This window comes from Globicephala melas, chromosome 13, assembly GCF_963455315.2.
Source record: "Globicephala melas chromosome 13, mGloMel1.2, whole genome shotgun sequence".
In the NCBI taxonomy this organism is placed as follows: domain Eukaryota; kingdom Metazoa; phylum Chordata; class Mammalia; order Artiodactyla; family Delphinidae; genus Globicephala; species Globicephala melas.
Genome location: NC_083326.1, coordinates 19,362,660 through 19,384,440, shown reverse-complemented (window position 1 = coordinate 19,384,440; position 21,781 = coordinate 19,362,660). Strand labels below are relative to the sequence as shown.

Genomic DNA, 21,781 nt, shown 5'->3' with positions numbered 1-21,781 from the left:
CTGTCTACAAGTAAGTTATCTTCTTAATAATTTTTAATCACAATATTTTTTTTCCTGCAAGGTCTAGGAGGCCCAAAATATACACTAAGTGGATTATTGTTTGGGGTACGTTACTCTCAGCATAGTTTTAAAAAGGACTTTGAAATATTTATATTTAAAATACCTTTTAAGTTATTTCTTTGGCATTAAGAATAATTTGAGAATAAAAACATAAAACTAAGACATCAAGGTAATTCAGAGTAATTAAATGTAACGACTAGGGGTGAAGCATATTTCAGCCTTCAACTCAGTCTGCTTTAAAAAACCAAAACTCTAAGGATTTATTTAACGAAAATGATTTTATTATCAATGAAAAGTATATGCTTTCTTAAGTATGTGTCTATTTGTTCTCTATCATCAACAGGAATATGACTGACAAAGATATTTTTATGGGAGATCTTTGGAAATAGTGGGAAATCAATTGTTTACTGGGGCCCTATTTTATTTCCTTTCCTATTTGACCCTGGCCTATTGCTCCCCCATAAGCTTTATCCACAGCCTACAATTTAGAAACTGAGATACATTTCTGAACTTTCTGGCCACCTTCTCATGTTGCCATGGCACATAAGTGCTTAATTCTCTTTTCTTGATATTATTTACTACATTTAAATGTTATCAACTGGCTTCATCAGAGTAGGAAACGTAGTTCAAAAGCCAATGCTTTTGAAATGAATGAAATACCATTCATTTCCTGTCTGTTCCCATAAATATTCTGCCATGCGTCTGCCCTCCCTGCTAAGTGTATTCCCAACCCTGTCCCTTTTGGTCTTCTGAAAATTAGCATTTCTACCACCCCTAAAGCCTTTTAGTTTTCAAACTCCATGCTAGAATGTTACAACAAAGACATGTTTACGAGATTAATATGTTTCTGTTCTAACATTCTGGTATTTAACTTTGCTGTCAAGAAGGCCTTGGATAAAAGTCCAGTCTTTCCAAATATTAGCTGTGTGATCTTGGGCAAGTAACTTGAACTGCACGTAGCCATATGTGACAATTATAGCCAAGTTCAGGGCTCACGGGGTGGAAAAGAGATTGGGGAGTAATGTCGGTAGAAGTAAACAGAATGCCAGGCACTTGCCAGTGTGCAACAGAGATGTTTTCATTGTTATCCTCCGACCCACCAAGAATGTTAACTCAAAATTCTGTGAACACAGCAAGTGAAGACACTGTGTTTCTCCTTTGACCAAGGAAAAACAATGAACGAAGTTAGGTAACAAGCAAAGTAGAAGGTGTATGAAGTATGCATCAGGGCTTGTGCACTAAAGATTAAACTGGAGAGAGAGAGAAGGCAGTAAGGTGGAAAATGATGGTCTGTACACAGGATGTATCATGTGACCCTCACAGCCGTTCTCTGGGGTAGGTAATTTCCCATTCAGTGGTTGTCTCAGACATGTGAAACAATCTGTGGTCAGTGTATTGATAGTAACTCAGGGTAAGGTGTACTCCTGTCTTCAAAGCTTTTGCACTTTCTATCACACTGTGGGCTTAGACCTTCCACAGAAGGTACAAGATACAAGCCGAGAACTCAGGTGACAATTGCTAGCTTGGAGGAAGACACATCAGGAAATCTGAATAAAAGAATTTTAGATTTATATACTTTAGTTTCTGAAACTTTTTACATAGTCTCCCAGAAATAAGTGATTGCAACAGAAAGGTGGACCAAGAAAGACTTCTCGTTAAGAAATCAAACCGAGTAAGACATGGAATGGAGAGGTAGCAGGGAGAGAATCGTGATGGGTGGGCAGGTGGAGGTAGGTGAAGATGAGAAATCTGTTACACATATTGGAGGGCAAAACTGAGGGGGAGCAAATGTCCAATTGAGTACAAAAATCAGATGGAAGAAGTGAATGGGCACAAGAGTAATGAGGGTATGAAGAAGAGAAGAATTATGTAAGAATTAGATGCCCTTTTCATTTAAGTCAGTGTCTAAGAATGCAAAACATTTCCAAGTTCTCAATTTTCTTTCCTTCTTATAATTACAATGGATCTTGTCATAGATATCTATATCTCACAATTATTACATTCTATTGTAAGTGTATTTTCACGCCACCAATAATACAGTTGCCTTTTGACCCTCAATTATAGTGTTTAGTAAAAGTGAAATGTGAGAACCCAGGGGTGCGTCAGCCCATGGGTTCAATGCCCATTAAGCATATTAATATCTTATGGCGTTTGTCTTATTTTCCAGTCTTGCCTGAAGCTGAGGAAAAATGTGAAGTGTTTTAGAAGGTTAGACAATTTAACATTTCAGTGACTTGGGAGAATATTAATTTCTAACTGCTTGAGCACGCTATAAAAAATAAATTTTAACCTTTACATGGAACAAGTATTAACTGTTCTTCAGAGGTTATGGAGATAATTGCTGTATTAAAAGGAATACTTTCTGCCTAAGTAAGCACAAGATTACATATTTTAAGAGGTTTTATCATACATCTTTTCTATCATCTGGACTATACTTCTGAGTGGAGACAGAAGGAAAGGTTTAGGTCTAGTTGAAGTCTAGACATGTACTTGAATCGTGCTGGTTTGTGAATTTATATATCTATTTCACACTGATGTGCTAACCATTTTATGCATTTGGTATAGTGATATGATGGTGCACATAGCAGTAGACGTGACACATTTCCTCATGGAAGTTACAATTAAATGGGGTGGACAGATATTCATCACACAAGAGAACTGTATGTAAAAGTAGAACAGTGATAATTATTCCTGAAGAGGGAGTATGATCTTTTAAGGCTATGTATTAGGGGAAACAGGTTAGGGGAGGCCTTAAGGCAGAGTAACCGAAGGCTGAGGGTGGAGATGTGATATGGAAGAATATTCTCGGCACAGTCAACCAGTGAGCAAAGGTGTGAGGCCAACGTGTGGGTGGAGAGCAAAGAAAGAAACAGGAGGGAAGCCAGGAGACACAGGCACCAGCCAGGCCCTGCCGGCCCACGAGCCAACTAGCGTGAAGGAGGGCACAATATGATCAGGTGTATTTTTTGAAAAAAATCATTCTGATTAGACTAAGGAAGTAGGGAAGAGTAGATGTGAGAAAAGAAGTTAGAATGCATAATGTTGACCTAATTTCTGATTTTAGAATTCAGTTTCCTAATATCCGATGCAACACTCTCCAAGCATTCCAGTATGTAGGAAGTAAGTGCTGGGCGCTGACAAAATATAACGAGAGGTTCCCCGCATCCAAGTAGCTCACTGTGTAGGCTATATTTACACAGATAAATAGAGTTCAAGTCGTCATGCAGTTCGTTGTAAGAAGGTACAGACATGCATGGGTGCAAAGCACACAGACCAGGAGAGCACCAGTCTCCCAAACCCGAGAGAAACAGAACGGAAGATGGAGAAAAATTTAGAAGTTGATACTATAAGTTAGTGAACTCCTTTATTCTAACCTTCACTGTGGTGTGTGTCAGATACATATGCAGACAGTTAGCCTGGAACATGCTTTTTACTGAATCACCTTGGCAGTATTTTACTCTTATTTTCCTAACCCACTTCCCAGCGGCTAACGGTAGAATTATTTACCCAGAACTAAATAGAATTCTGCAAATATAATCTGATCACCACAAAATGCTGCCAACTTCTAAATGAGGCTACTTATGTTAAAGAACAACTTCTTCCATTCATGTATTAACATATTTCAAATCCTGAGTCTGGGGTTCATTTTAAACCACTCAGTCATGTATACTACCATCAGGCCAGTTTTCCCCATCCTTAAAAATCTGTAAAAGGTTTTTGTTTTCATTTGCAAGACTATATGTAAACCTGTTAAATATCAGTTTCTTAAGATTAACCCATTGTTTATAGACTTCTTCCAAAAGGTTAGTGCCTGAATTTCATTTAATTCAACAGTATTTTTACTGAGCACAGACCTTCTAAAACTGTAAGCCCCATAAGGGCAGTGATCTTATTCTGCACAGATATATCTAGAGCACAAAAAACAGTATCTGATACTAAGATTTCAATAAATATTTGTTAAATTGACAAAGTACGGGCAAGCTACTATGGAGATATGCAGATAGCTCTTGCCATTAAGTTCAGTATTTTATATAAGAAAAAATTTATTATATAATGCAACTATATAGCATTATAACATACACTAAGAAAATATGTATAGGAAGGTACAGCCAGGATGCTCAGAGAATGCAGACAAGATGACACTAAGGTAAGACTTGAAGAATGAGCCAGCCTTCACCAAGAAACTTATAAACATTCAGAATTTCTTATTAGTCATAAAATACTTGTCTAAATCTTCACTATTCAACATGGTAGCCATGAGCCACAAGCGGTGAACAAGCATTTGAAATGTGGCTATTGCTAGTTAAAATGTGAATTGAGATGTGCTCTAAGTGTAAAATGTCCATGTGATGTTGAAGACTTAATTTGTTAAGTAAAATATATTAATAATTTTATTGATACATGTTAAAATTACGGTAGTTTATACTACATTAAATTAAATATATTATTAGCATTTATTTCACTTTTTAAAAAGTTTTTGCTAATGGGGTTCCTTGAAAAATTTTAATTACATATGTGTTTCACACTTGTGAATCACGATGTATTTCTTTTGGACAGTTGATCTAAACAAAAGATTTGGGAATACTAGAAAACTCTTAACTGCATATGGTCTTAAGGTATACTACTCTTATAGTAGGAGATTTTATTGCCAAATGACATATTGAATGGTGAAAATTATTATACTACAATTATTATTTATTTATTAGGTGTAACTGAAAACTGACCTAAATGAAAAATTGCTAGCACAATCAGACTACAAGTTCAGTAATGTTTTATAATTATCCACATCAATGGGCAAGTAAACTTAGCTTTTAAATAACTTCTACTTTCCCCTGCCTGTTTCCTCCTCTCCAAAATGGAAATAATAGTACTTACTTCAAAGAAAATGTCTCACAGTAACTTTACAAAGATTGCGTTTATATTTGTATAGTACTTAAATAGTGCTATACATAGTAAGCACTATGTGATTTTGTTAAAATTTTTGTTTTTCTAAATTTCTGTAATAAATTCTTACACAGTTCAGTCCCTATCTTTGTGGTCTTGCTAAAATTTGAGTCATATAAGTGGTGCACAGAAAGAAACATACATTTTACCATTCGTACACGTGTGATTTTGATAACCCTCAGTTAATTTAGTTAATGTGTTTGGTATCTACTCTCTTCCATTTATTGGGTGGTATAATAATGAATAATAGAGATACCAGGCCTATTCATGAGGGGCTTAAAATACGTAACAAAGGTAGTAAAATAAGCAGTAGAGTGTGAAAAGTACTATTCACTGATTCCCCAAAATATTTTTCCTCCTGGGTGCCCTATGCTAGGCCTTGAAAATATAATGATTTTAAAAAGATATTAAGGTCATTACTCTCAAGGTGCTTTTATATTTGAGCAAGGTAAACATTTACTAATTGTGATATGTGCTACAAAGGAAACACACAGGTTCATGATAAAGACTCATGGGCATGAGGAACACCTAATTTAATCAGTGGGTGAGGACATTTCCTCTTTGAAGGTAATACTGAGCTGGGGCATAAAGAATAGTATGAGACCAACAGGTGAAGGGAAGCAGAAAGAAGGTTTCAGGGACATGGGGGCATGTTTGAATCTCATGAAAAAACAGGCCATGTGGCTCTTCCTACTGGGAGAGTGAAGGCTCAGATAGCCTGATGCCATCAAGAGGTGAGCAGGTGTCAGAATGTGCCTTGCTTTGTGGGCTGTGAGGAACATCTGGATTTCGTGTAAGTATATGTGACACTTCTGAAATGCTTCAAGCAAAGAAATTATGTTTTAAAAAGTGAAATGATAGGAAAAATACAGGGGTACTAGTGCATTCGCGCTGTGATCACAGATGGATGTCACTGGAAATGACATCTAAGCAAAAGATTTAAAGGATGAGAGAAGTCAACTTATCATTTTGTCTGGATTTATGTGCTGTGTAATCAGATAGATCCCCAGTAACAGAGGGCCAAGCTTTGAATGTGCACTTATGAACCCACTCTATTATTTGTAGTCACAAAGAATAAAGATTTGTAATTAATAAAATTCAAGTATATGACTGAGATAAATTAGATATCAAATATAGCATTTTTAACTGAAATTTAAACTGAATTTTAAAGTATCCTTAGTCTCAACTGCAATAATTTTTCTCTCTTATCTTTTTTTCTTGAGCCCATGTATAACTCCAGGGCTATTAATCTGAAAATATAATCTAAATGCTTTTAACCTGTGCCATATCAATTTTCCAGAAAAATTAGAGAAATAGGCTGGATCTCAAAAGGCCTAAAACTGTAGAATGTTATGGGAAAATTCAGGTCCACTACTTATGGATAAATAACAAAAATGTAATGTTCTTCTCTACTACTGAGTACATCTAAACATTCATGGATACATTCAGTATGCATGTATCATATGCCTTCTCTATTTCACATCTGCATTTTATGAGATGCTATGTATACAATGATGAAATAATGCTTGGTCATTGCCTCCAAAAGCAGGAGTCCACCAGAGGAGATAGACAAAGAGCCAAACCAATCAGCCCATGAACGATGCTCTAAGACTGTTTTATACAAGGTGTTATGCAGCCCCTAGGAACAGTACCCAGCTTGGACTCAGAAGCAAAGGAAGTAAGTCTTGACTACAAAAAAAGAGTTACTATTTGTGGATTCTGGGGAGAGGTATTCCAGGAAGAAGGAGCAAAGCATATAAGAAGAGGTAAAACAAAGCAAGATGAGTCTGAGAAAGTGCAACTCTGCAATTTAACTAAAGTACACTGTGAGTGGAGAGAGAAAAGGCTGAACTGGGAGGGAGCATTTAGGTCATAGACAGAACGTGATTCTAGTCTGTAGACAATGGCGAGACACAGAGAAGGTGACTCTAGTCTGTAGACAATGGCAAGACACAGAAATCTTATTTTAGGCTGAGCACGCTGCAATCACATTTGCTTTTAAAAAGCTTACTCTCTCTGTGGTCCTGGATTGGAGCTGACAGAGACTGGGGAAATTACCATAATTCAGGGGCAGAAAGATGGACCATGGACAAAATCAGGTGCAACATCAAGGGAGAGAAAGACAGATTCAAGAACCAAAGTAAAATTAACAGCACTTAGGGACTGATTGGCTATGGAGGATGGAACAGACAGAAGAGTGAAGGCTGACTGATTACACCCAAAAAACACTTAAGTAGGCACTAAATCAAGGTAAGAGATAGGAATGTAGGACGATTGTTCAGTGTATGATAATTTCAGATTTCTCATGTCAGCAGTCCACCAGAACAATGACTGTACCTATCTAGATCTGCCGTTTAAGATCCAAACCAGAGATTTGCAAAACATATGCATATATGAGATACTATTTTTCATGTCTCAAGACAGGAAGAAGTTTAATCACAACTGAAATTGATCCTTCCTTTTCCCAGAACAAGTATCACAAAATTCCTCTCCATTAAATATGTGAGTTAGAATGATTTCATTTAAGGCTCATGTGAGACAGAAAAACTGACCTAAGTACGATGAATATTTTATGCCCAAAGGCAACTGGTATATTTTGGTTGTAATGAAGCATAATCTCATCTTTAACATACTCCCAACCTTGAGAGAACATGTTTAGAATTGTGTAAGTGGAGGACATTTTAAATTAGACACTCAGAGTTCACCAAAGACGTCCTAAAGTCACTATGTGAAACAAAGATGGAGTTGCCCTATCCACAGATCTACAGGTGCTTCCAGAGACACACAGGTCTTTCAGATTAGAAAATACATAGGGAAAAATACCTTATAAAGGACATCCAGAAGGCAGTCTGGGCTGTGTTTGGGTCCTGGGTCTGACACCTTATAACATTGTACATGTCTCCGCTAATACACAGTTCTCTCATACAAAAAGTAGGAATAGCAATAACAATACTTAATAATACCTGCTTAGGAAATATGAGAATTAAATTAGGCAACACTTGTAAAGCACTTAGTATGAACTTGTTCAGTGTAATTCATTGTTTAGAATAAAAGAAACACATCTGCTATAATAAATTAGCAACTATAGTCTGCCTGTTATTACCACTAGGACTGCTATGTCAAATATGTTCTTTCATTACAGATTACGATGGGGATTTAACATTTTTTGCTTAAGTAACACTGTCACTTACAAAACCAGGAAAATAGTTTCCTGTTGAACCAAATCATGAATGGTCTCCACAGTTAAGAGCAGAGCAAATACCGTTTAGGTCTTGGTAGATCAGGGAAGAAAAGTGAAAAGGTGCATGACAGCTAAACATCCAGCTGGCTACCCTGGACACACTGGAACTGGAAAAGCTTGAATTCCATGTAGTAGACAGTGGTTTCCACAAATGCCTTCTCAAACCTGGAGGTGGGCCAGTCTAATTAATCCCCACTGTGTCTGAAGAGCTAGAGGGGATGTTATAGGACTTCAATTACTTGGACCTAAAGGTTGAAATAGGGAAAGAACAAAACTTAATATATAGTCAATTCAGTGGCAGTTTTAGTGAACAGGAAAAAGCTCCTCTGTACAGACTAACAGAAAGAAACTAGCTGTAATATTCTCTGAATAGATGTGCAATATTTAACATTGACACCATACATTAAAACAAAACAACTGAAATACTTTCCAGTTATTTCTGGAAAAACCACTGAAGTAATTATTTAAGGTCAGTCATTCATAGATTTTGGGTTTTATTTTTTAAGTGCTTTCAGCCTGGTAGGAAAAAAACTGGGTATATCAACAATTACAAATTTTACTATGACAGGACTTCCCTGGTGGTCCAGTGGTTATGACTCGATGCTTCCAATGCAGGAGACATGGGTTCGGTCCCTGGTCAGGGAACTAAGATCCCATATGTTGTGAGGCATGGCTAAAAAAATAAATTTAAAAAATTTTAAAAAATTATGTGAAAATGCATAATGAAATTTTTGTTGGAGTAAAATAGTTATTCAAGCCTTAGATTACTAAACTATCTTGCCATATATTGATGACATTTTTCTACATGAAAAATAATTGCGGCATCTGCTTGATAATTTTATCATGCACTTTGAATATGAAAATAACATCTCCCGTTCAAGTGTACTCAGTGTAAATAAAGGAAACCTCATGTTCTGATTTTTGGATCATCTCAGAGAATTCAGGTGCAAATAAATTATAGAGGATGACAGCAAGAGTGAGAAGGAGAGAGAAATCAGAAAAGAATTCACCCATAAACTTAGAAGAATACAAATACAGGTGAAGACCGACAAATCCAATTTCACTTCAAATCTTGAGAAAAAAAAAAGAACTACATGTGAACAGCTTTTAAAAAAATACTTGCAAGGTGTATTTCTTTTAGTTTAATCCAAAAGCAGTAATTGAGAAAAGGAGACCTAGAATCTGATGACTTAACAGCCACTAAATTATACCTCTTTTTCCTCCTCTGCAAAGGGCTGGAAATGATTTCTGTGATGCCTCCCAGTAATATTCTGAAACCTTCAGTACACCCCCTTCTATGTTACAAGTAGCTTTAATTTATCACATCAGTGGAACACAAACTTGGCATGTAGTGAAGCATGCTTTTTTTAGGCGTCTAAAGTGCAGATGTGTCCCCAGTTTCACTCTTAAATTGAACTTGATCCTCAAATTCTTCTCCCCTCTTCACCTTGCTTTTTTCTAACAATATTTGTTCGGAACCCTGAAAAGGAATGAGTTACAAACACTGGTGCCTAGTGTCTAGAAAGGAGGTGTTGTAAAAAATGAGTCATTTGTGCATCAGAAGTCAGGTTCATACCAGGCTGTGCATCCCATCTGCACCCCTGAGTACTGGCTCTGGCGCCTGTCATAAAAACCCAGAGCCTATAACAGAAGAGACAGAAGCAAAAGAGTAAAAGGTCCTGGTTATCTGCTCTAAAAAGTTAATCAATCAGGTGGCAAGATACTCTTTCTAAACTGAAATGCTAATATTTGAACATACAGATTACTAGGCAGAATCCTTACTGGGAAGAGGAAGCTGTAGACAGAAGCATTGGGATCCAAACTGTATTTCAGTACAACAGGCTCTGTTTTGACTTGTTCTTGTAGAAACTTTAAAAAAAATGAATAAACTATGGAACATAAACATTTGATTTTTAGAAGTGCAAGAGGCGTTCCTCAACTAGTGTCTCTATAAGGAAAATGCTCAAATTTAACAAAAAGACTAGTCCTACTTAAAATCCCCCAAACCTATGACTTTACCCTGAAATGTATGTATGTATGTACACACACACTCATATCTATCATATGCAAGAATGAAGTCTAATACAACTATTTCACTTACTTTCAGTAACAGCTACATAATTATTTTAAATGAATTAGAATCACCAAGAAATATAAATTGCAAGGAATGCCTAAGTCACAGATGAAAGTATTTTCTAAAATGAAGTAGGCTTCATTAGAGGGACACCCTTTAAAAACAAAAAAGTTAACTGCTGTGCATGATTAAATTCTAGGTAATACAATTTTATCTTACTCCTTTGAAATCAGGTATAATCTAAACTGTCTGTGATAAGCTAGTCAAGTTCAAAAGGAGTCATCCACACATCATCTACCTATGTCCTTTTTGGACATAGGGCCAGTACCAGTCCCTCCCCCTAGGAAGTCTGCACAAGTCCCTGGACCATCCTCACCCACCAGGGGGCAGACACCAGAAGTAAAAGGAACTATTAATACAAACCTGCAGCCTGTGGAAAGGAGACCACAAACACATAAAACATTAAAACAACATTAAACACACCAACATTCACATTATAGAGATCCCAGAAGTAGAAGAGAAAGGGCCTGAGAAAATATTTGAAGAGATTATAGCTGAAAACTTCCCTAATATGAGAAAGGAAACACTCAAGTTCAGGAAGCACAGAGAGTCCCATATGGGATAAACCCAAGGAGTAACATGCCAAGACACACATTAATCAAATTGACAAAAATTAAATACAAAGAAAAAATATTAAAAGCAGCAAGGGAAAAGCAACATACAAAGGAATCCCTATAAGGTTATCAGCTGATTTCTCAGCAGAAACTCTGCAGGCCAGAAGGGAGTGGCATGATATATTTAAAGTGATGAAAGGGAAAAACCTACAATGAAGAATGCTATATACCCAGCAAGGCTCTCATTCAGATGCAACAGAGAAATCAAAATTTTTACAGACAAGCAAAAGCTAAGATAATTCAGCACCACCAAACCAGCTTTACAACAAACACTAAAGGAACTTCTCTAGGCAGGAAAGAAAAAAAAAATGTGGCCACAACTAGAAACAAGAAAATCACAAATGGGAAAGCTCACCACTAAAGGCAAACGTACAGTAAAAGTAGGAAATCATCTACACACAAATATGTTATCAAGACCAGCAACCATGAGAAGAGGAGGGTACAAATACAGGAAATGGGAAATGCATTTGAAATTAAGAGACCAGAAACTTGAAACCTCCTCTCTCTCTCTCTCTCTCTATATATATATATACACACACATACATACATATATATATAACTATATCAAAACCTCATAAGAACTGCAAACCAAAAACAAGATACACACGAAAAAGAAAAAGGAATCCAAACACAATGCTAAAGATAGTCATCAAAGCACAAGAGAACAAAAGAATGAAACAAAAAAGACCTAAAAAAACAATTCCAAAACAATTAACACATGGCAATAAGAACATACATATCAAGAATTACCTTAAATGTAAATGGATTAAATATTCCAACCAAAAGACAGACTGGTTGAATGGATAGAAAAATAAGATCTGTATATATGCTGTCTACAAGAGACCCACTTCACATCTAGGAACACATACATACTGAAAATGAGGGTATGGAAAAAGGCATTTCATGCAAATGGAAATCAAAAGAAAGCTGGTATAGCAATACTCAGACAAAATAGACTTTAAAGACTTACAAGAGACAAGGAAGGACACTACATAACGATCAAGGGATCAATCCTAGATGAAGATATAACAATTGTAAATATATATGCACCCAACATAGGAGCACCTCAATATACAAGGCAAATTCTGACAGCCATAAAAGGGGAAACCGACAGGAACACAATAATGGTGGGGGACTTTAATACACCACTTACACCAATGGACAGATTGTTCAGACAGAAAATCAGTAAGGAAACACAGGCCTTAAATGACACATTAGACCAGATGGACCTAATTGATATTTATAGGACATTCCATCGAAAAGCAGCAGAATACACTTCTTCTCAAGATGGACCACATCTTGGGCCACAAATCAAGCCTCAGTAAATTTAAGAAAACTGAAATCATCTTTTCAAACAACAATGCTATAAGATTATAAATTTACAGGAAAAAAACCCTAAAAAACACAAACATGTGGAGGCTAAACAATATGTTACTAAACAACCAATGGATCACTGAAGAAATCAGGAAATAAAAAAAAATACCTAGAGAGAAATGACAACAAAAACATGACGATCTAAAACTTATGGGACACAGCAAAAGCAGTACTAAGAGGGAAGTTTATAGCAATAAAATCTTACCCTCAGGAAACAAGAAAAATCTCAAACCTAACCTTACACCTAAAGCAACTAGAGAAAGAACAAACAAAATCTAAAGTTAGTAGAAGGAAACAAAACATAAAGATCAGAGCAGCACAGGGAACTCTATATTCTGTAATAAGCTTTATGGGAAAAGAATCAAAAAATGAAAAAAAATCTCCATTCTTTTATATATATATAATAAAACAGATTCACCTTGCTGTACACCTGAAACTAACAACTATATACCAATAAAATTAAAAACCAAACAGAAAACACCACAAAGAAAAATCTTTATCTTCTCATCTAGGTTATCCAGCTACTATAAAATACACAACTTACCTCTTATTAATATTTTTTGAAACCTGATAGAGAAATAATAAGCACTTTGCAATGGTTCCATATTTTTCAACTTACTTAGTCCCTTATACTCTAATTAGACTTTAATTGGGAATTATTTGCCATTTCTAATGAATTTCTAAAAGTTTTGGCGATCTATGTGAAGCTATATGAAAAAAAGTTTACTTCCTTCTAGATTTATTTGGCTAGCTGAAGTTATAGAAGATAATAGCTTCCATTTTTATGAGATCATTTACACAGTGTATTAGTGAGTATGTCTTAGCTTGGTTAATAGGTTGAGAACTTGCTTCATTGATAACACTTAAAATTTACTCAATGTTCACTAGATGGTTGGCACATGAATTATCTCATTTAATTTTCACAACAAGCTTATGCGTCTAGTTCTATTCTTTTCCCCTTTGAGATTAAGAAGCTAGCCTTAGAAGAAGTAATGTTTTCCTGGTGAAGAGCTAGTACATATTGGAGGCAGTCATAAAAGCTAGGTTTTATCGAACTCCATAAATCTTGTTTTTAACCATTATACAGTTATGACTCCCATTGCTAAATTCTGCATTTACAAAAATATAAGTGAATTTACAAATTATATTAAACCCCAAGAAAACACAGAGTACAGGCTCAGATGCAAAATTAAATGCTTACTGTCCTTGCTGTAGGAAGGTACACTTTGCCCTCACAGAATGCAAAGGAATAAACCCATTACCCAATGCCCATGTTGGATACCTCCCAATTTTTAAAAGGATGCTGCATAATCTCTTATAAAACTGCAATTCTAATATGAGTTATAAATCTAACCTAACCACATAACAAAGTAATCATGGAAAAGTATAATTAAATGTAAATTCTTCTTGGGAAATTTTGCCCTGCTGAAATTTCAAACCTTTTAAGATTCGCAAATAATTATAAAACCCACCTTAAATCTTAAGAGAGGTAGGATGTAAAGCCATCATTTCTTTTTTTTTAAGCCCCCATATTCATTGGTCTTTTTTCATTATGTATTTCAAACACACAGGCAAGAATAGAGACTAATATAAAGAGTGTTCATGTCTTAAGGAATTAAATATCATAGATTCCACCCAAGGCCATTATTTCTAAAATAAGCATATTATCAAAGCAACATAGAAAAAATTTTCTTTACTCTAATACAGTTCCCGGAATTCTAAAGCAAACAGCTGGGAGATATAGTGTTTTAAAAATCTTGAAAAAATTCAATTTTAAACATAAGCCATTTATCGTCACTTTTTAAAAAAATGAAATTGATAATTTTTCTGAGTTATCACTGGAAAGTGTGGCCAGTGATCATAGATTGCTCTGTGACCCAAATACCATGGATTAGAATATCTGCATATGTTCTCAAAAGGTATGAAGAGGAAAAGAAAAAAGTTCTGACCTATGGTGGTGTGACTGCTCTTACAGAGCAAGCATTGCAAACAGTACCTACCCAGTAACGTCAGGACACAGGCCAGTATTGCGATCAGGGCTCCCGTGCTGAGGCCAGCAGGGAGGACGTAGGCCTCGGCGTTGCAGGTCTGGGCTACCCCATCTGCATCACAGTCACAGACACGGATGGTGAGGGTGTTGGTGCTGCTAAGTGAAGGTGATCCACTGTCCACGATGAAGACTGGCAGATAATAAACAGATTGCTCCTGTCTCCGGAAGCCATTTCTCCTGGTGAGAATTGAGGCTGTGTTGTCTAGAGTAAAGAAAGCAAATGCATGGAACACAAGATTTCTGATGGACTCTGTCCCACCAAACTTTAAGGACCTAAATGTAAGGCCAGAAACTATCAAACTCTTAGAGGAAAACACAGGCAGAACCCTCTATGACATAAATCACAGCAAGATCCTTCTTGACCCACCTCCTAGAGAAATGGAAATAAAAACAAAAATAAACAAATGGGACCTAATGAAACTTAAAAGCTTTTGCACAGCAAAGGAAACCATAAACAAGACGAAAAGACAACTCTCAGAATGGGAGAAAATATTTGCAAATGAAGCAATGAAGGATTAATCTCCAAAATTTACAAGCAGCTCAGTATCAAAAAACAACCCAATCCAAAAATGGGCAGAAGACCTAAATAGACATTTCTCCAAAGAAGATATACAGATTGCCAACAAACACATGAAAGAATGCTCAACAACATTAATCATTAGAGAAATGCAAATCAAAACTACAATGAGATATCATCTCACACCAGTGAGAATGGCCATCATCAAAAAATCTACAAACAATGCTGGAGAGGGTGTGGAGAAAAGGGCACCCTCTTGCACTGTTGGTGGGAATGTAAATTGATACAGCCACTATGGAGAACAGTATGGAGGTTCCTTAAAAAATAAAAATAGAACTACCATATGACCCTGCAGTCCCACTACTGGGCATATACCCTGAGGAAAACAGAATTTAAAAAGAGTCATGTACCAAAGTGTTCATTGCAGCACTATTTACAATAGCCAGAACATGGAAGCAACCTAAGTGTCCACTGACAGATGAACGGATAAAGATGTGGCACATATATACAATGGAATATTACTCAGCCATAAAAAGAAACGAAATTGAGTTATTTGTAGTGAGGTGGATGGACCTAGAGACTGGCATACAGAGTGAAGTAAGTCAGAAAGAGAAAAACAAATACTGTATACTAACACATATATATGGAATCTAAAAAAAAAAAAAAATGGTTCTAAAGAACCTAGCCAGGACAGGAATAAAGACACAGATGTAGAGGTGGACTTGAGGACACAGGGAGGGAGAAGGGTAAGCTGGGACGAAGTGAGAGTGGCATGTACATATATACATGACCAAACGTAAAAGATAGCTAGTGGGAAGCAGCCACATAGCACAGGGAGATCAGCTCGGTGCTTTGTGACCACCTAGAGGGGTGGGATAGGGAGGGTGGGAGGGAGACGCAAGAGGGAGGGGATATGGGGATATATGTGTATGTATAGCTGATGCACTTTGTTATACAGCAGAAACTAACACACCATTGTAAAGCAATTATACTCCAATAAAGACGTTAAAAAAATAAATTAATTAAAAAAAACTTTATCTGACTTAAGTCACTCTCCTTAGCTTCTTTTGACAGAGAGCTGTATTTCCAAATATTGGTTCATGTGAATACATTTTAATACATTTATGTCATGCTATATGTTATATCCAAAGAAACAGTTATAAAGTAAAACTGAATGGGGAAATGTTTATACATCATTTATTACATTACCTGCAACTCTGTAAAAATTACATATACCTTTTTACTAATCTTAACATTTCAAACCATATGCTTATAAAGAAGATAATAAAAATTAACAGGTTAAGTATTTTTGCATCATCATCAGATAGCATAGGTGAAATTTCCAATCCATCTTTTCTTGGACAAGTTCCAAGCCCAATATAGAAGTAAGTAAAATAAGCCACTCTAGTTTTAATTAAAATGAATATGCATAGATAGTCAAAAGAGGAATTATTGGGTAATTTTTAAAAAATCCGTACTGGTACATAGGGTTACCAAAACACCATGTATATAAACATTTTGTCAGTGATAAAACAGGTCATTAGTGTTTAATTTATAATATATTCAATATTCTGTTTCATCTAACCTATTATGGTAATTATGAAACTTAACAGTGATCAGTAAGTCTGTATGACACAACTGTGATTTCTATATCAGAAATAGATTTCTTAATCTGCTAACAGTTTGTCCAGTTAACTTGTCTTAATTAATTAATAATGGAATTTATGTGATTTTAAACTTTAGAGCAATTAATGAAAATATAATGGAAAAGAAGGAACACCAGGACCATAGTTTTACCCAGTGTGCTTTATCCAGTGACATGAAAGAATGAACAATACTCTAATGAAAGAGCAAGCTGAAATCTGTTCTGTCTCGAACAGCACAGAACAGCAAGCGCACATGAGACTGGAATTATAAAATGTAGTAGGAAGAAAAGTGTTTGGTTTTCAGATTCCAGCTGGTAGGTTTTTATGTAAACAAATCTTTTATTTTAAAATGTATGAATTCAAGAGTGTTCGTTGAAAAACTACACATGGAGTTGTTGAAGCATATTGTCGAGTATGTTTCTGTACCCTTGACACACCCCTAGTCTTTGCCTTACAACCATTCAGATGTTATACATATTTATGATTTGATACACAAAGTTTTTTCAGAGTTGTTGATTTGTAACCTAACATGCCTGACATCAAATCTCACACACACACACACACACACACACGACACGTTGAGGAGCACATGCTAAAATGCCCAATATCTGATGTATATGATTTTTAAATTTACAGCAATGTTCCCATGTTGAGGAACATAATGTTCACAAAAGAGATCATAAAATTCATCATGTTCTGTATGTGCTTCCTAAAATGGAAGTCAACGGATGAACTGACGTTCTTTCTTCCTATTCCTTATGTTTTCCTCCAAGATTCCCACAGATGAGGGAGCTCTAGGCTTGCCCTTGGGGAAATCTTTCAACTGTGTGGCTGTGTCAATGTCCTGGAAATCCAGCCATTTTAGTTCCTGTGCTGTCCTACAATCATGGTGGTACTGGATGATAACAAATGGGGGAAACGTTCAGACCCTTCTTGGGAAAATCATAAACTCCCCTCTCTGCATTTGTGCTGGATGAATGCAAATGCTGAGAATTGTCCTTTCCAACTATGATTAAGTCAGAGGGTTTGGGATTACCCACACAGAGAATGTGCTTCCTTTTATGTTACTACAGGAAAAAGACAGTATCCTCATTTAGCAGAGAGTGGGATCAGAAACATATATTATTTTCAGATTGAATTTCTGAGGCCAAAGTTGAATTTCCTGCAGTAAAATAAGTGGTGACTTCAGGCAAAAGCATTATAATGTCCATCTCCTGAAAGCAAGTATTTTTAGAGAAGCCAGACTTAACTAACAAATTTCTACATTTTGTTTATCTGAAAGCTGAGTAACACATTCAAACTTGAAGAATTACATTTCCTATATTGTTGGGGTATAATCCTTTCTCTATACAGAGAGAGAGAGAGAGAGAGAGAGAGAAATGTATTCAAAATTAGACAATAGATAGCAAGTTCTCATGCTTCCTTTGAAAGTTTTTACAATTATCTATATACTGTCTCTATGTCTAGAAGTATATATATATGTTTATATAATTGAGCAAAACCAGAATCTACCTATAGGTATTTGTAATAATGTTTCTATAATGACATTTATAAAACTGATTAAGAGTGTTTATCTTTGAAGCAGAGAAACAGGATTTGGGAGGATAGGGAATTCTTCTTTTGTAATTTTATATTTCTTTGCATAAAGAGTATATTTGTTATTTGCATGGATTACTTTCATTTTTATGTTAAAAATAAAATGATAACTGATGTTGGCATTGAAATATTAAGTCAAAGTTGATTTAGGTTGAAATGGGTTGTCCAATTATTTTCCTAACCTCTCGGGTTATGCCTAGGTAGTATAATCCTTGTTAAGGCATTTAGCTGGTCCTCAACCATCCATAGATACTCTGCATAAAGAGCTTGGTACACAAGTAAGGAAGCAAATGTCTAGAAGAAAAGAGAGAGAGATGGATCTGGCTTCCCCCCTTCTTTGGATTTAGGCCTAAAATGATTTAAGTAGCAGTTCCTTCTTCATGACAGCAAATCCATAGATAAAAATTACTTAAGGGGCTCACCGCCCTTTAATTAATGTCCTCGCTGGTATGAAGAAAACAAAAATTACATTATCAGCATTCCTGAGTGAGAAAAAGTACTTGCTTAGAAAGCTTCTACCTGTTGCCTCCTCTGACGAAAAAAATTATACCTTACCTTTGTTATCTTTCAGTGAGAAGTTGTGGTTATTCGTTGCATCCATTGTTAAGCTGAAATAAAACTGGTGTCCATTGGATGGCTCATCTTTATCGACAGCACTGATTTTCTGGATAACCTAGGAACAGAGAATGTAAAACTTGAAAGCATGTTGGTGTGCTCGGCTGTTTTGTGAGGCAGGACAGAGCAACTTTACACGGATGAGAAATACCATCTTCCTGACTGAGCTGTGGGAGGAGAGGGGGCAGGTGGCGGTGTCAGGTGTACTAATATGAACCCAATCTAAAAAGGGCTCTGAAAATCAAATCATGTCCTTTTCAAAATTCATATTTGAATTTACTTTTGTGAACCTCAGAAATAAGCTGTACCAACTGATTACACCATGTCAGTAAGCATCACAGGACACTGGGAATATGGATGAGTGGACCAAACCACAAGATTACACTGCACTTAATTCTTACAACTTCAAGGTACCTAAGCCCCGCTGTGTAATGTGGGAAGCGGCCCAATCGAGCTTAACGTGCCGTAACATGCTGTATTTCTCCTTAAAAAAACCTAAGCCCTTAACCGTTTAGCACGGCTTTTACAACGTTTACCTTTTCTTCCAGAGGAATTTTCATCATCCCAATTAAACAGAATTTGAAAGTTCCTTTAATATTAGTTTATGCTACACATCAAAGCGTGAGTTTTGCTGAAACATGCTGATTATATTTTATCTTAAAGCTGGTAGGATTTCAAAGGCAACCGCCGCTGGGCATCTTCAACGGAATCGCGAACGAGGAGCGTGGCGTTCTGGAGACTCTCACCTGGCCTGGCTGGGCATTTTCACACACGGTGGTTTCATAGTCCATGGCAAATTCAGGGGCGTTGTCATTGATGTCAAGTATAGTGATGGCCACGTAGCCTCTTCCTATCTGAGATGGATTCTCTAATAAACGGGAAAACGTTTTATCATTTACAGGCACACCTCGTTCTATTGCACTTCACTTGAATGCGCTTTGCAGATACTGTGTGTTTTACAAATTGAAGGTTTGTGGCAACCTTTCATCGAGCAAGTCAATTGGTCCCATTTTTCCAATAACACTTGCTCACCTTGTGTCTCTGTCACATTTTGGTAATTCTCATAATATTTCAAACTTTATTATTATTATCATATGTGTTATGGTGATCTGTGATCGTGATCTTTGATGTTCCTACTATAACTTGCTGAAGGATCACACGACAGTTAGCATTTTTTGGCAATAAAGTCTTTTTTAAATAAAGTGTAAACATTGTTTTTTTAGACATAATGCTAGTTATTATATACTTAACCGATTACAGTATAGTATAAACACAACTTTCATATGCACTGAGAAACCAAAACATCTGTGTGACTCCTTCATTGTGATATTCACTTTACTGTGGTGCCCGGAACCGAACCCACAATATCTCCACGGTCTGCTTGTGCTCAGAGTAAAGCTATTACTCCAACCCCATCTTACTTAGGAAACTCATATTTAAAACGATTAGAATCAACCAAAAATGTTTGCCTCTCTAAAGCACAATCTAATAAGGAAATGACTAAGACTTGAATAAAATCTAGAACCACAACACTGTAGACTTTAAAGGGAGCCATGGAAACTCTGATACAAATGTCATACACACACACACAGTGACAAGCCAGGAATTTCAATATTCTTTGATGCTAGAGCCGATTTTTATATGAATATGTGTATATATTATGTACCTATTATGTACCTATATGTGTATATATTATGTGTATATACATATATAATGTATATGTGTATATGTGTATACACATATAATGTATATGTGTATAATGTACCTATTATGTACCTATATGTATATAACATGCACACAGTATAATTATGCATTGTTCTCTCAATGTTTTTCTTATCAAGGACCAAAATTAGTTCCATGTAGAAATCTGGGTGTCTTGGTTAGAGATCAATTTACTATTTTTTTATAAACTATGGGACCAACCCCCATGTCAGTATAAATGCAGCACAAAGTATGACCACAAAACAAGCAGAAGCCCTCTGAGGGTAACTCGGGCCCATTATTTTATGGTAACCTCTTTTCACTAACTTTGTAAGTATTAGCGAATAAAGTTAGAGAATATAAATATTTCGCAGCTTGAAATTAGAAAATTTCAAAATTTTGCTGAATTCAAACAAACACCTAGTAAAATTCAAGTCGCAACTGTAAACTCATGTCAACCCATTCTCCACTCTCAATGTCCTCCCCATCCTAATTTAACGTTAAACGTTACAACTTACGGCTCTCCATTGCAAGGACTGTGATATTATGAACAGCGTTTGTCTCTCGATCCAGAGATTTGGCAGTTGTAATAACTCCACTGTTGGCATCAATATTGAAGTATCTCTCCAAGTCTGTGTTTCTGTCAATTGAATACCTAATTGAATATTAAAAAAAAAAACCAACCACTTCAATATTTTTTGTTTGATTATAATTTGCTGAATTTATTTCATTAATTGCACAGCCAATCATCAAATTCTGCTGACTCCACAATCTGTCATACTAACATAAAATATGTCTAGTTTAAAACTTCACCAGTGTTCCAGTTGATTCATAACCTGCTTGTCAGTAATCTCTGCTTTTCTGTCCAACAGTACAAAATAAAGACAATAGTATAATTATCTTCACAGTGGATTTGAATATGCCATTATAAACTCCAGACTGTGGCTCCTAAAAGACATTCTCATCAGATTTAGTAGCCCTGGTCACGATCAGAGGTCCCTCTAAAAGGAAACATATGTAGACATCTAACCCATTCACATATACTTAGAAACATCTTTTGTTTTAATAACACCAGGTTGGTCTTAACCTTTCTGTTTTTATATTGCTCACTCAGGGGCCTTGACCAGGGTTCCACAGACATGTTTCAAAGCAGAACCCCTCAGTGTGGAGAAAAGGGAACCCTCCTACACTGTTGGTGGGAATGTAAATTGGTACAACCATTATGGAGAACAGTATTAAGGCTCCTTAAAAAACTAAATATAGAACTATCGTATGGTCCAACAATTCCA

General features: G+C 36.0%; 1 protein-coding gene across 3 annotated transcripts in view; it reads right to left on the bottom strand.

Annotated features, from left to right (window-relative positions):
- CDH7 (cadherin 7) overlaps nt 1–21,781 on the bottom strand; it is a 125,485-nt gene that overhangs the window by 4,036 nt on the left and 99,668 nt on the right. For all 3 annotated transcript variants that reach the window (XM_060310428.1, XM_060310427.1, XM_060310429.1), the window contains exons 8-11: nt 21,011–21,147; nt 19,538–19,659; nt 18,732–18,849; nt 14,368–14,619 (exon numbers count right to left, since the gene is read on the bottom strand). In XM_060310428.1, the coding sequence (XP_060166411.1) occupies nt 14,368–14,619; nt 18,732–18,849; nt 19,538–19,659; nt 21,011–21,147 (629 nt within the window). The remainder of the gene's footprint in view (nt 1–14,367; nt 14,620–18,731; nt 18,850–19,537; nt 19,660–21,010; nt 21,148–21,781) is intronic.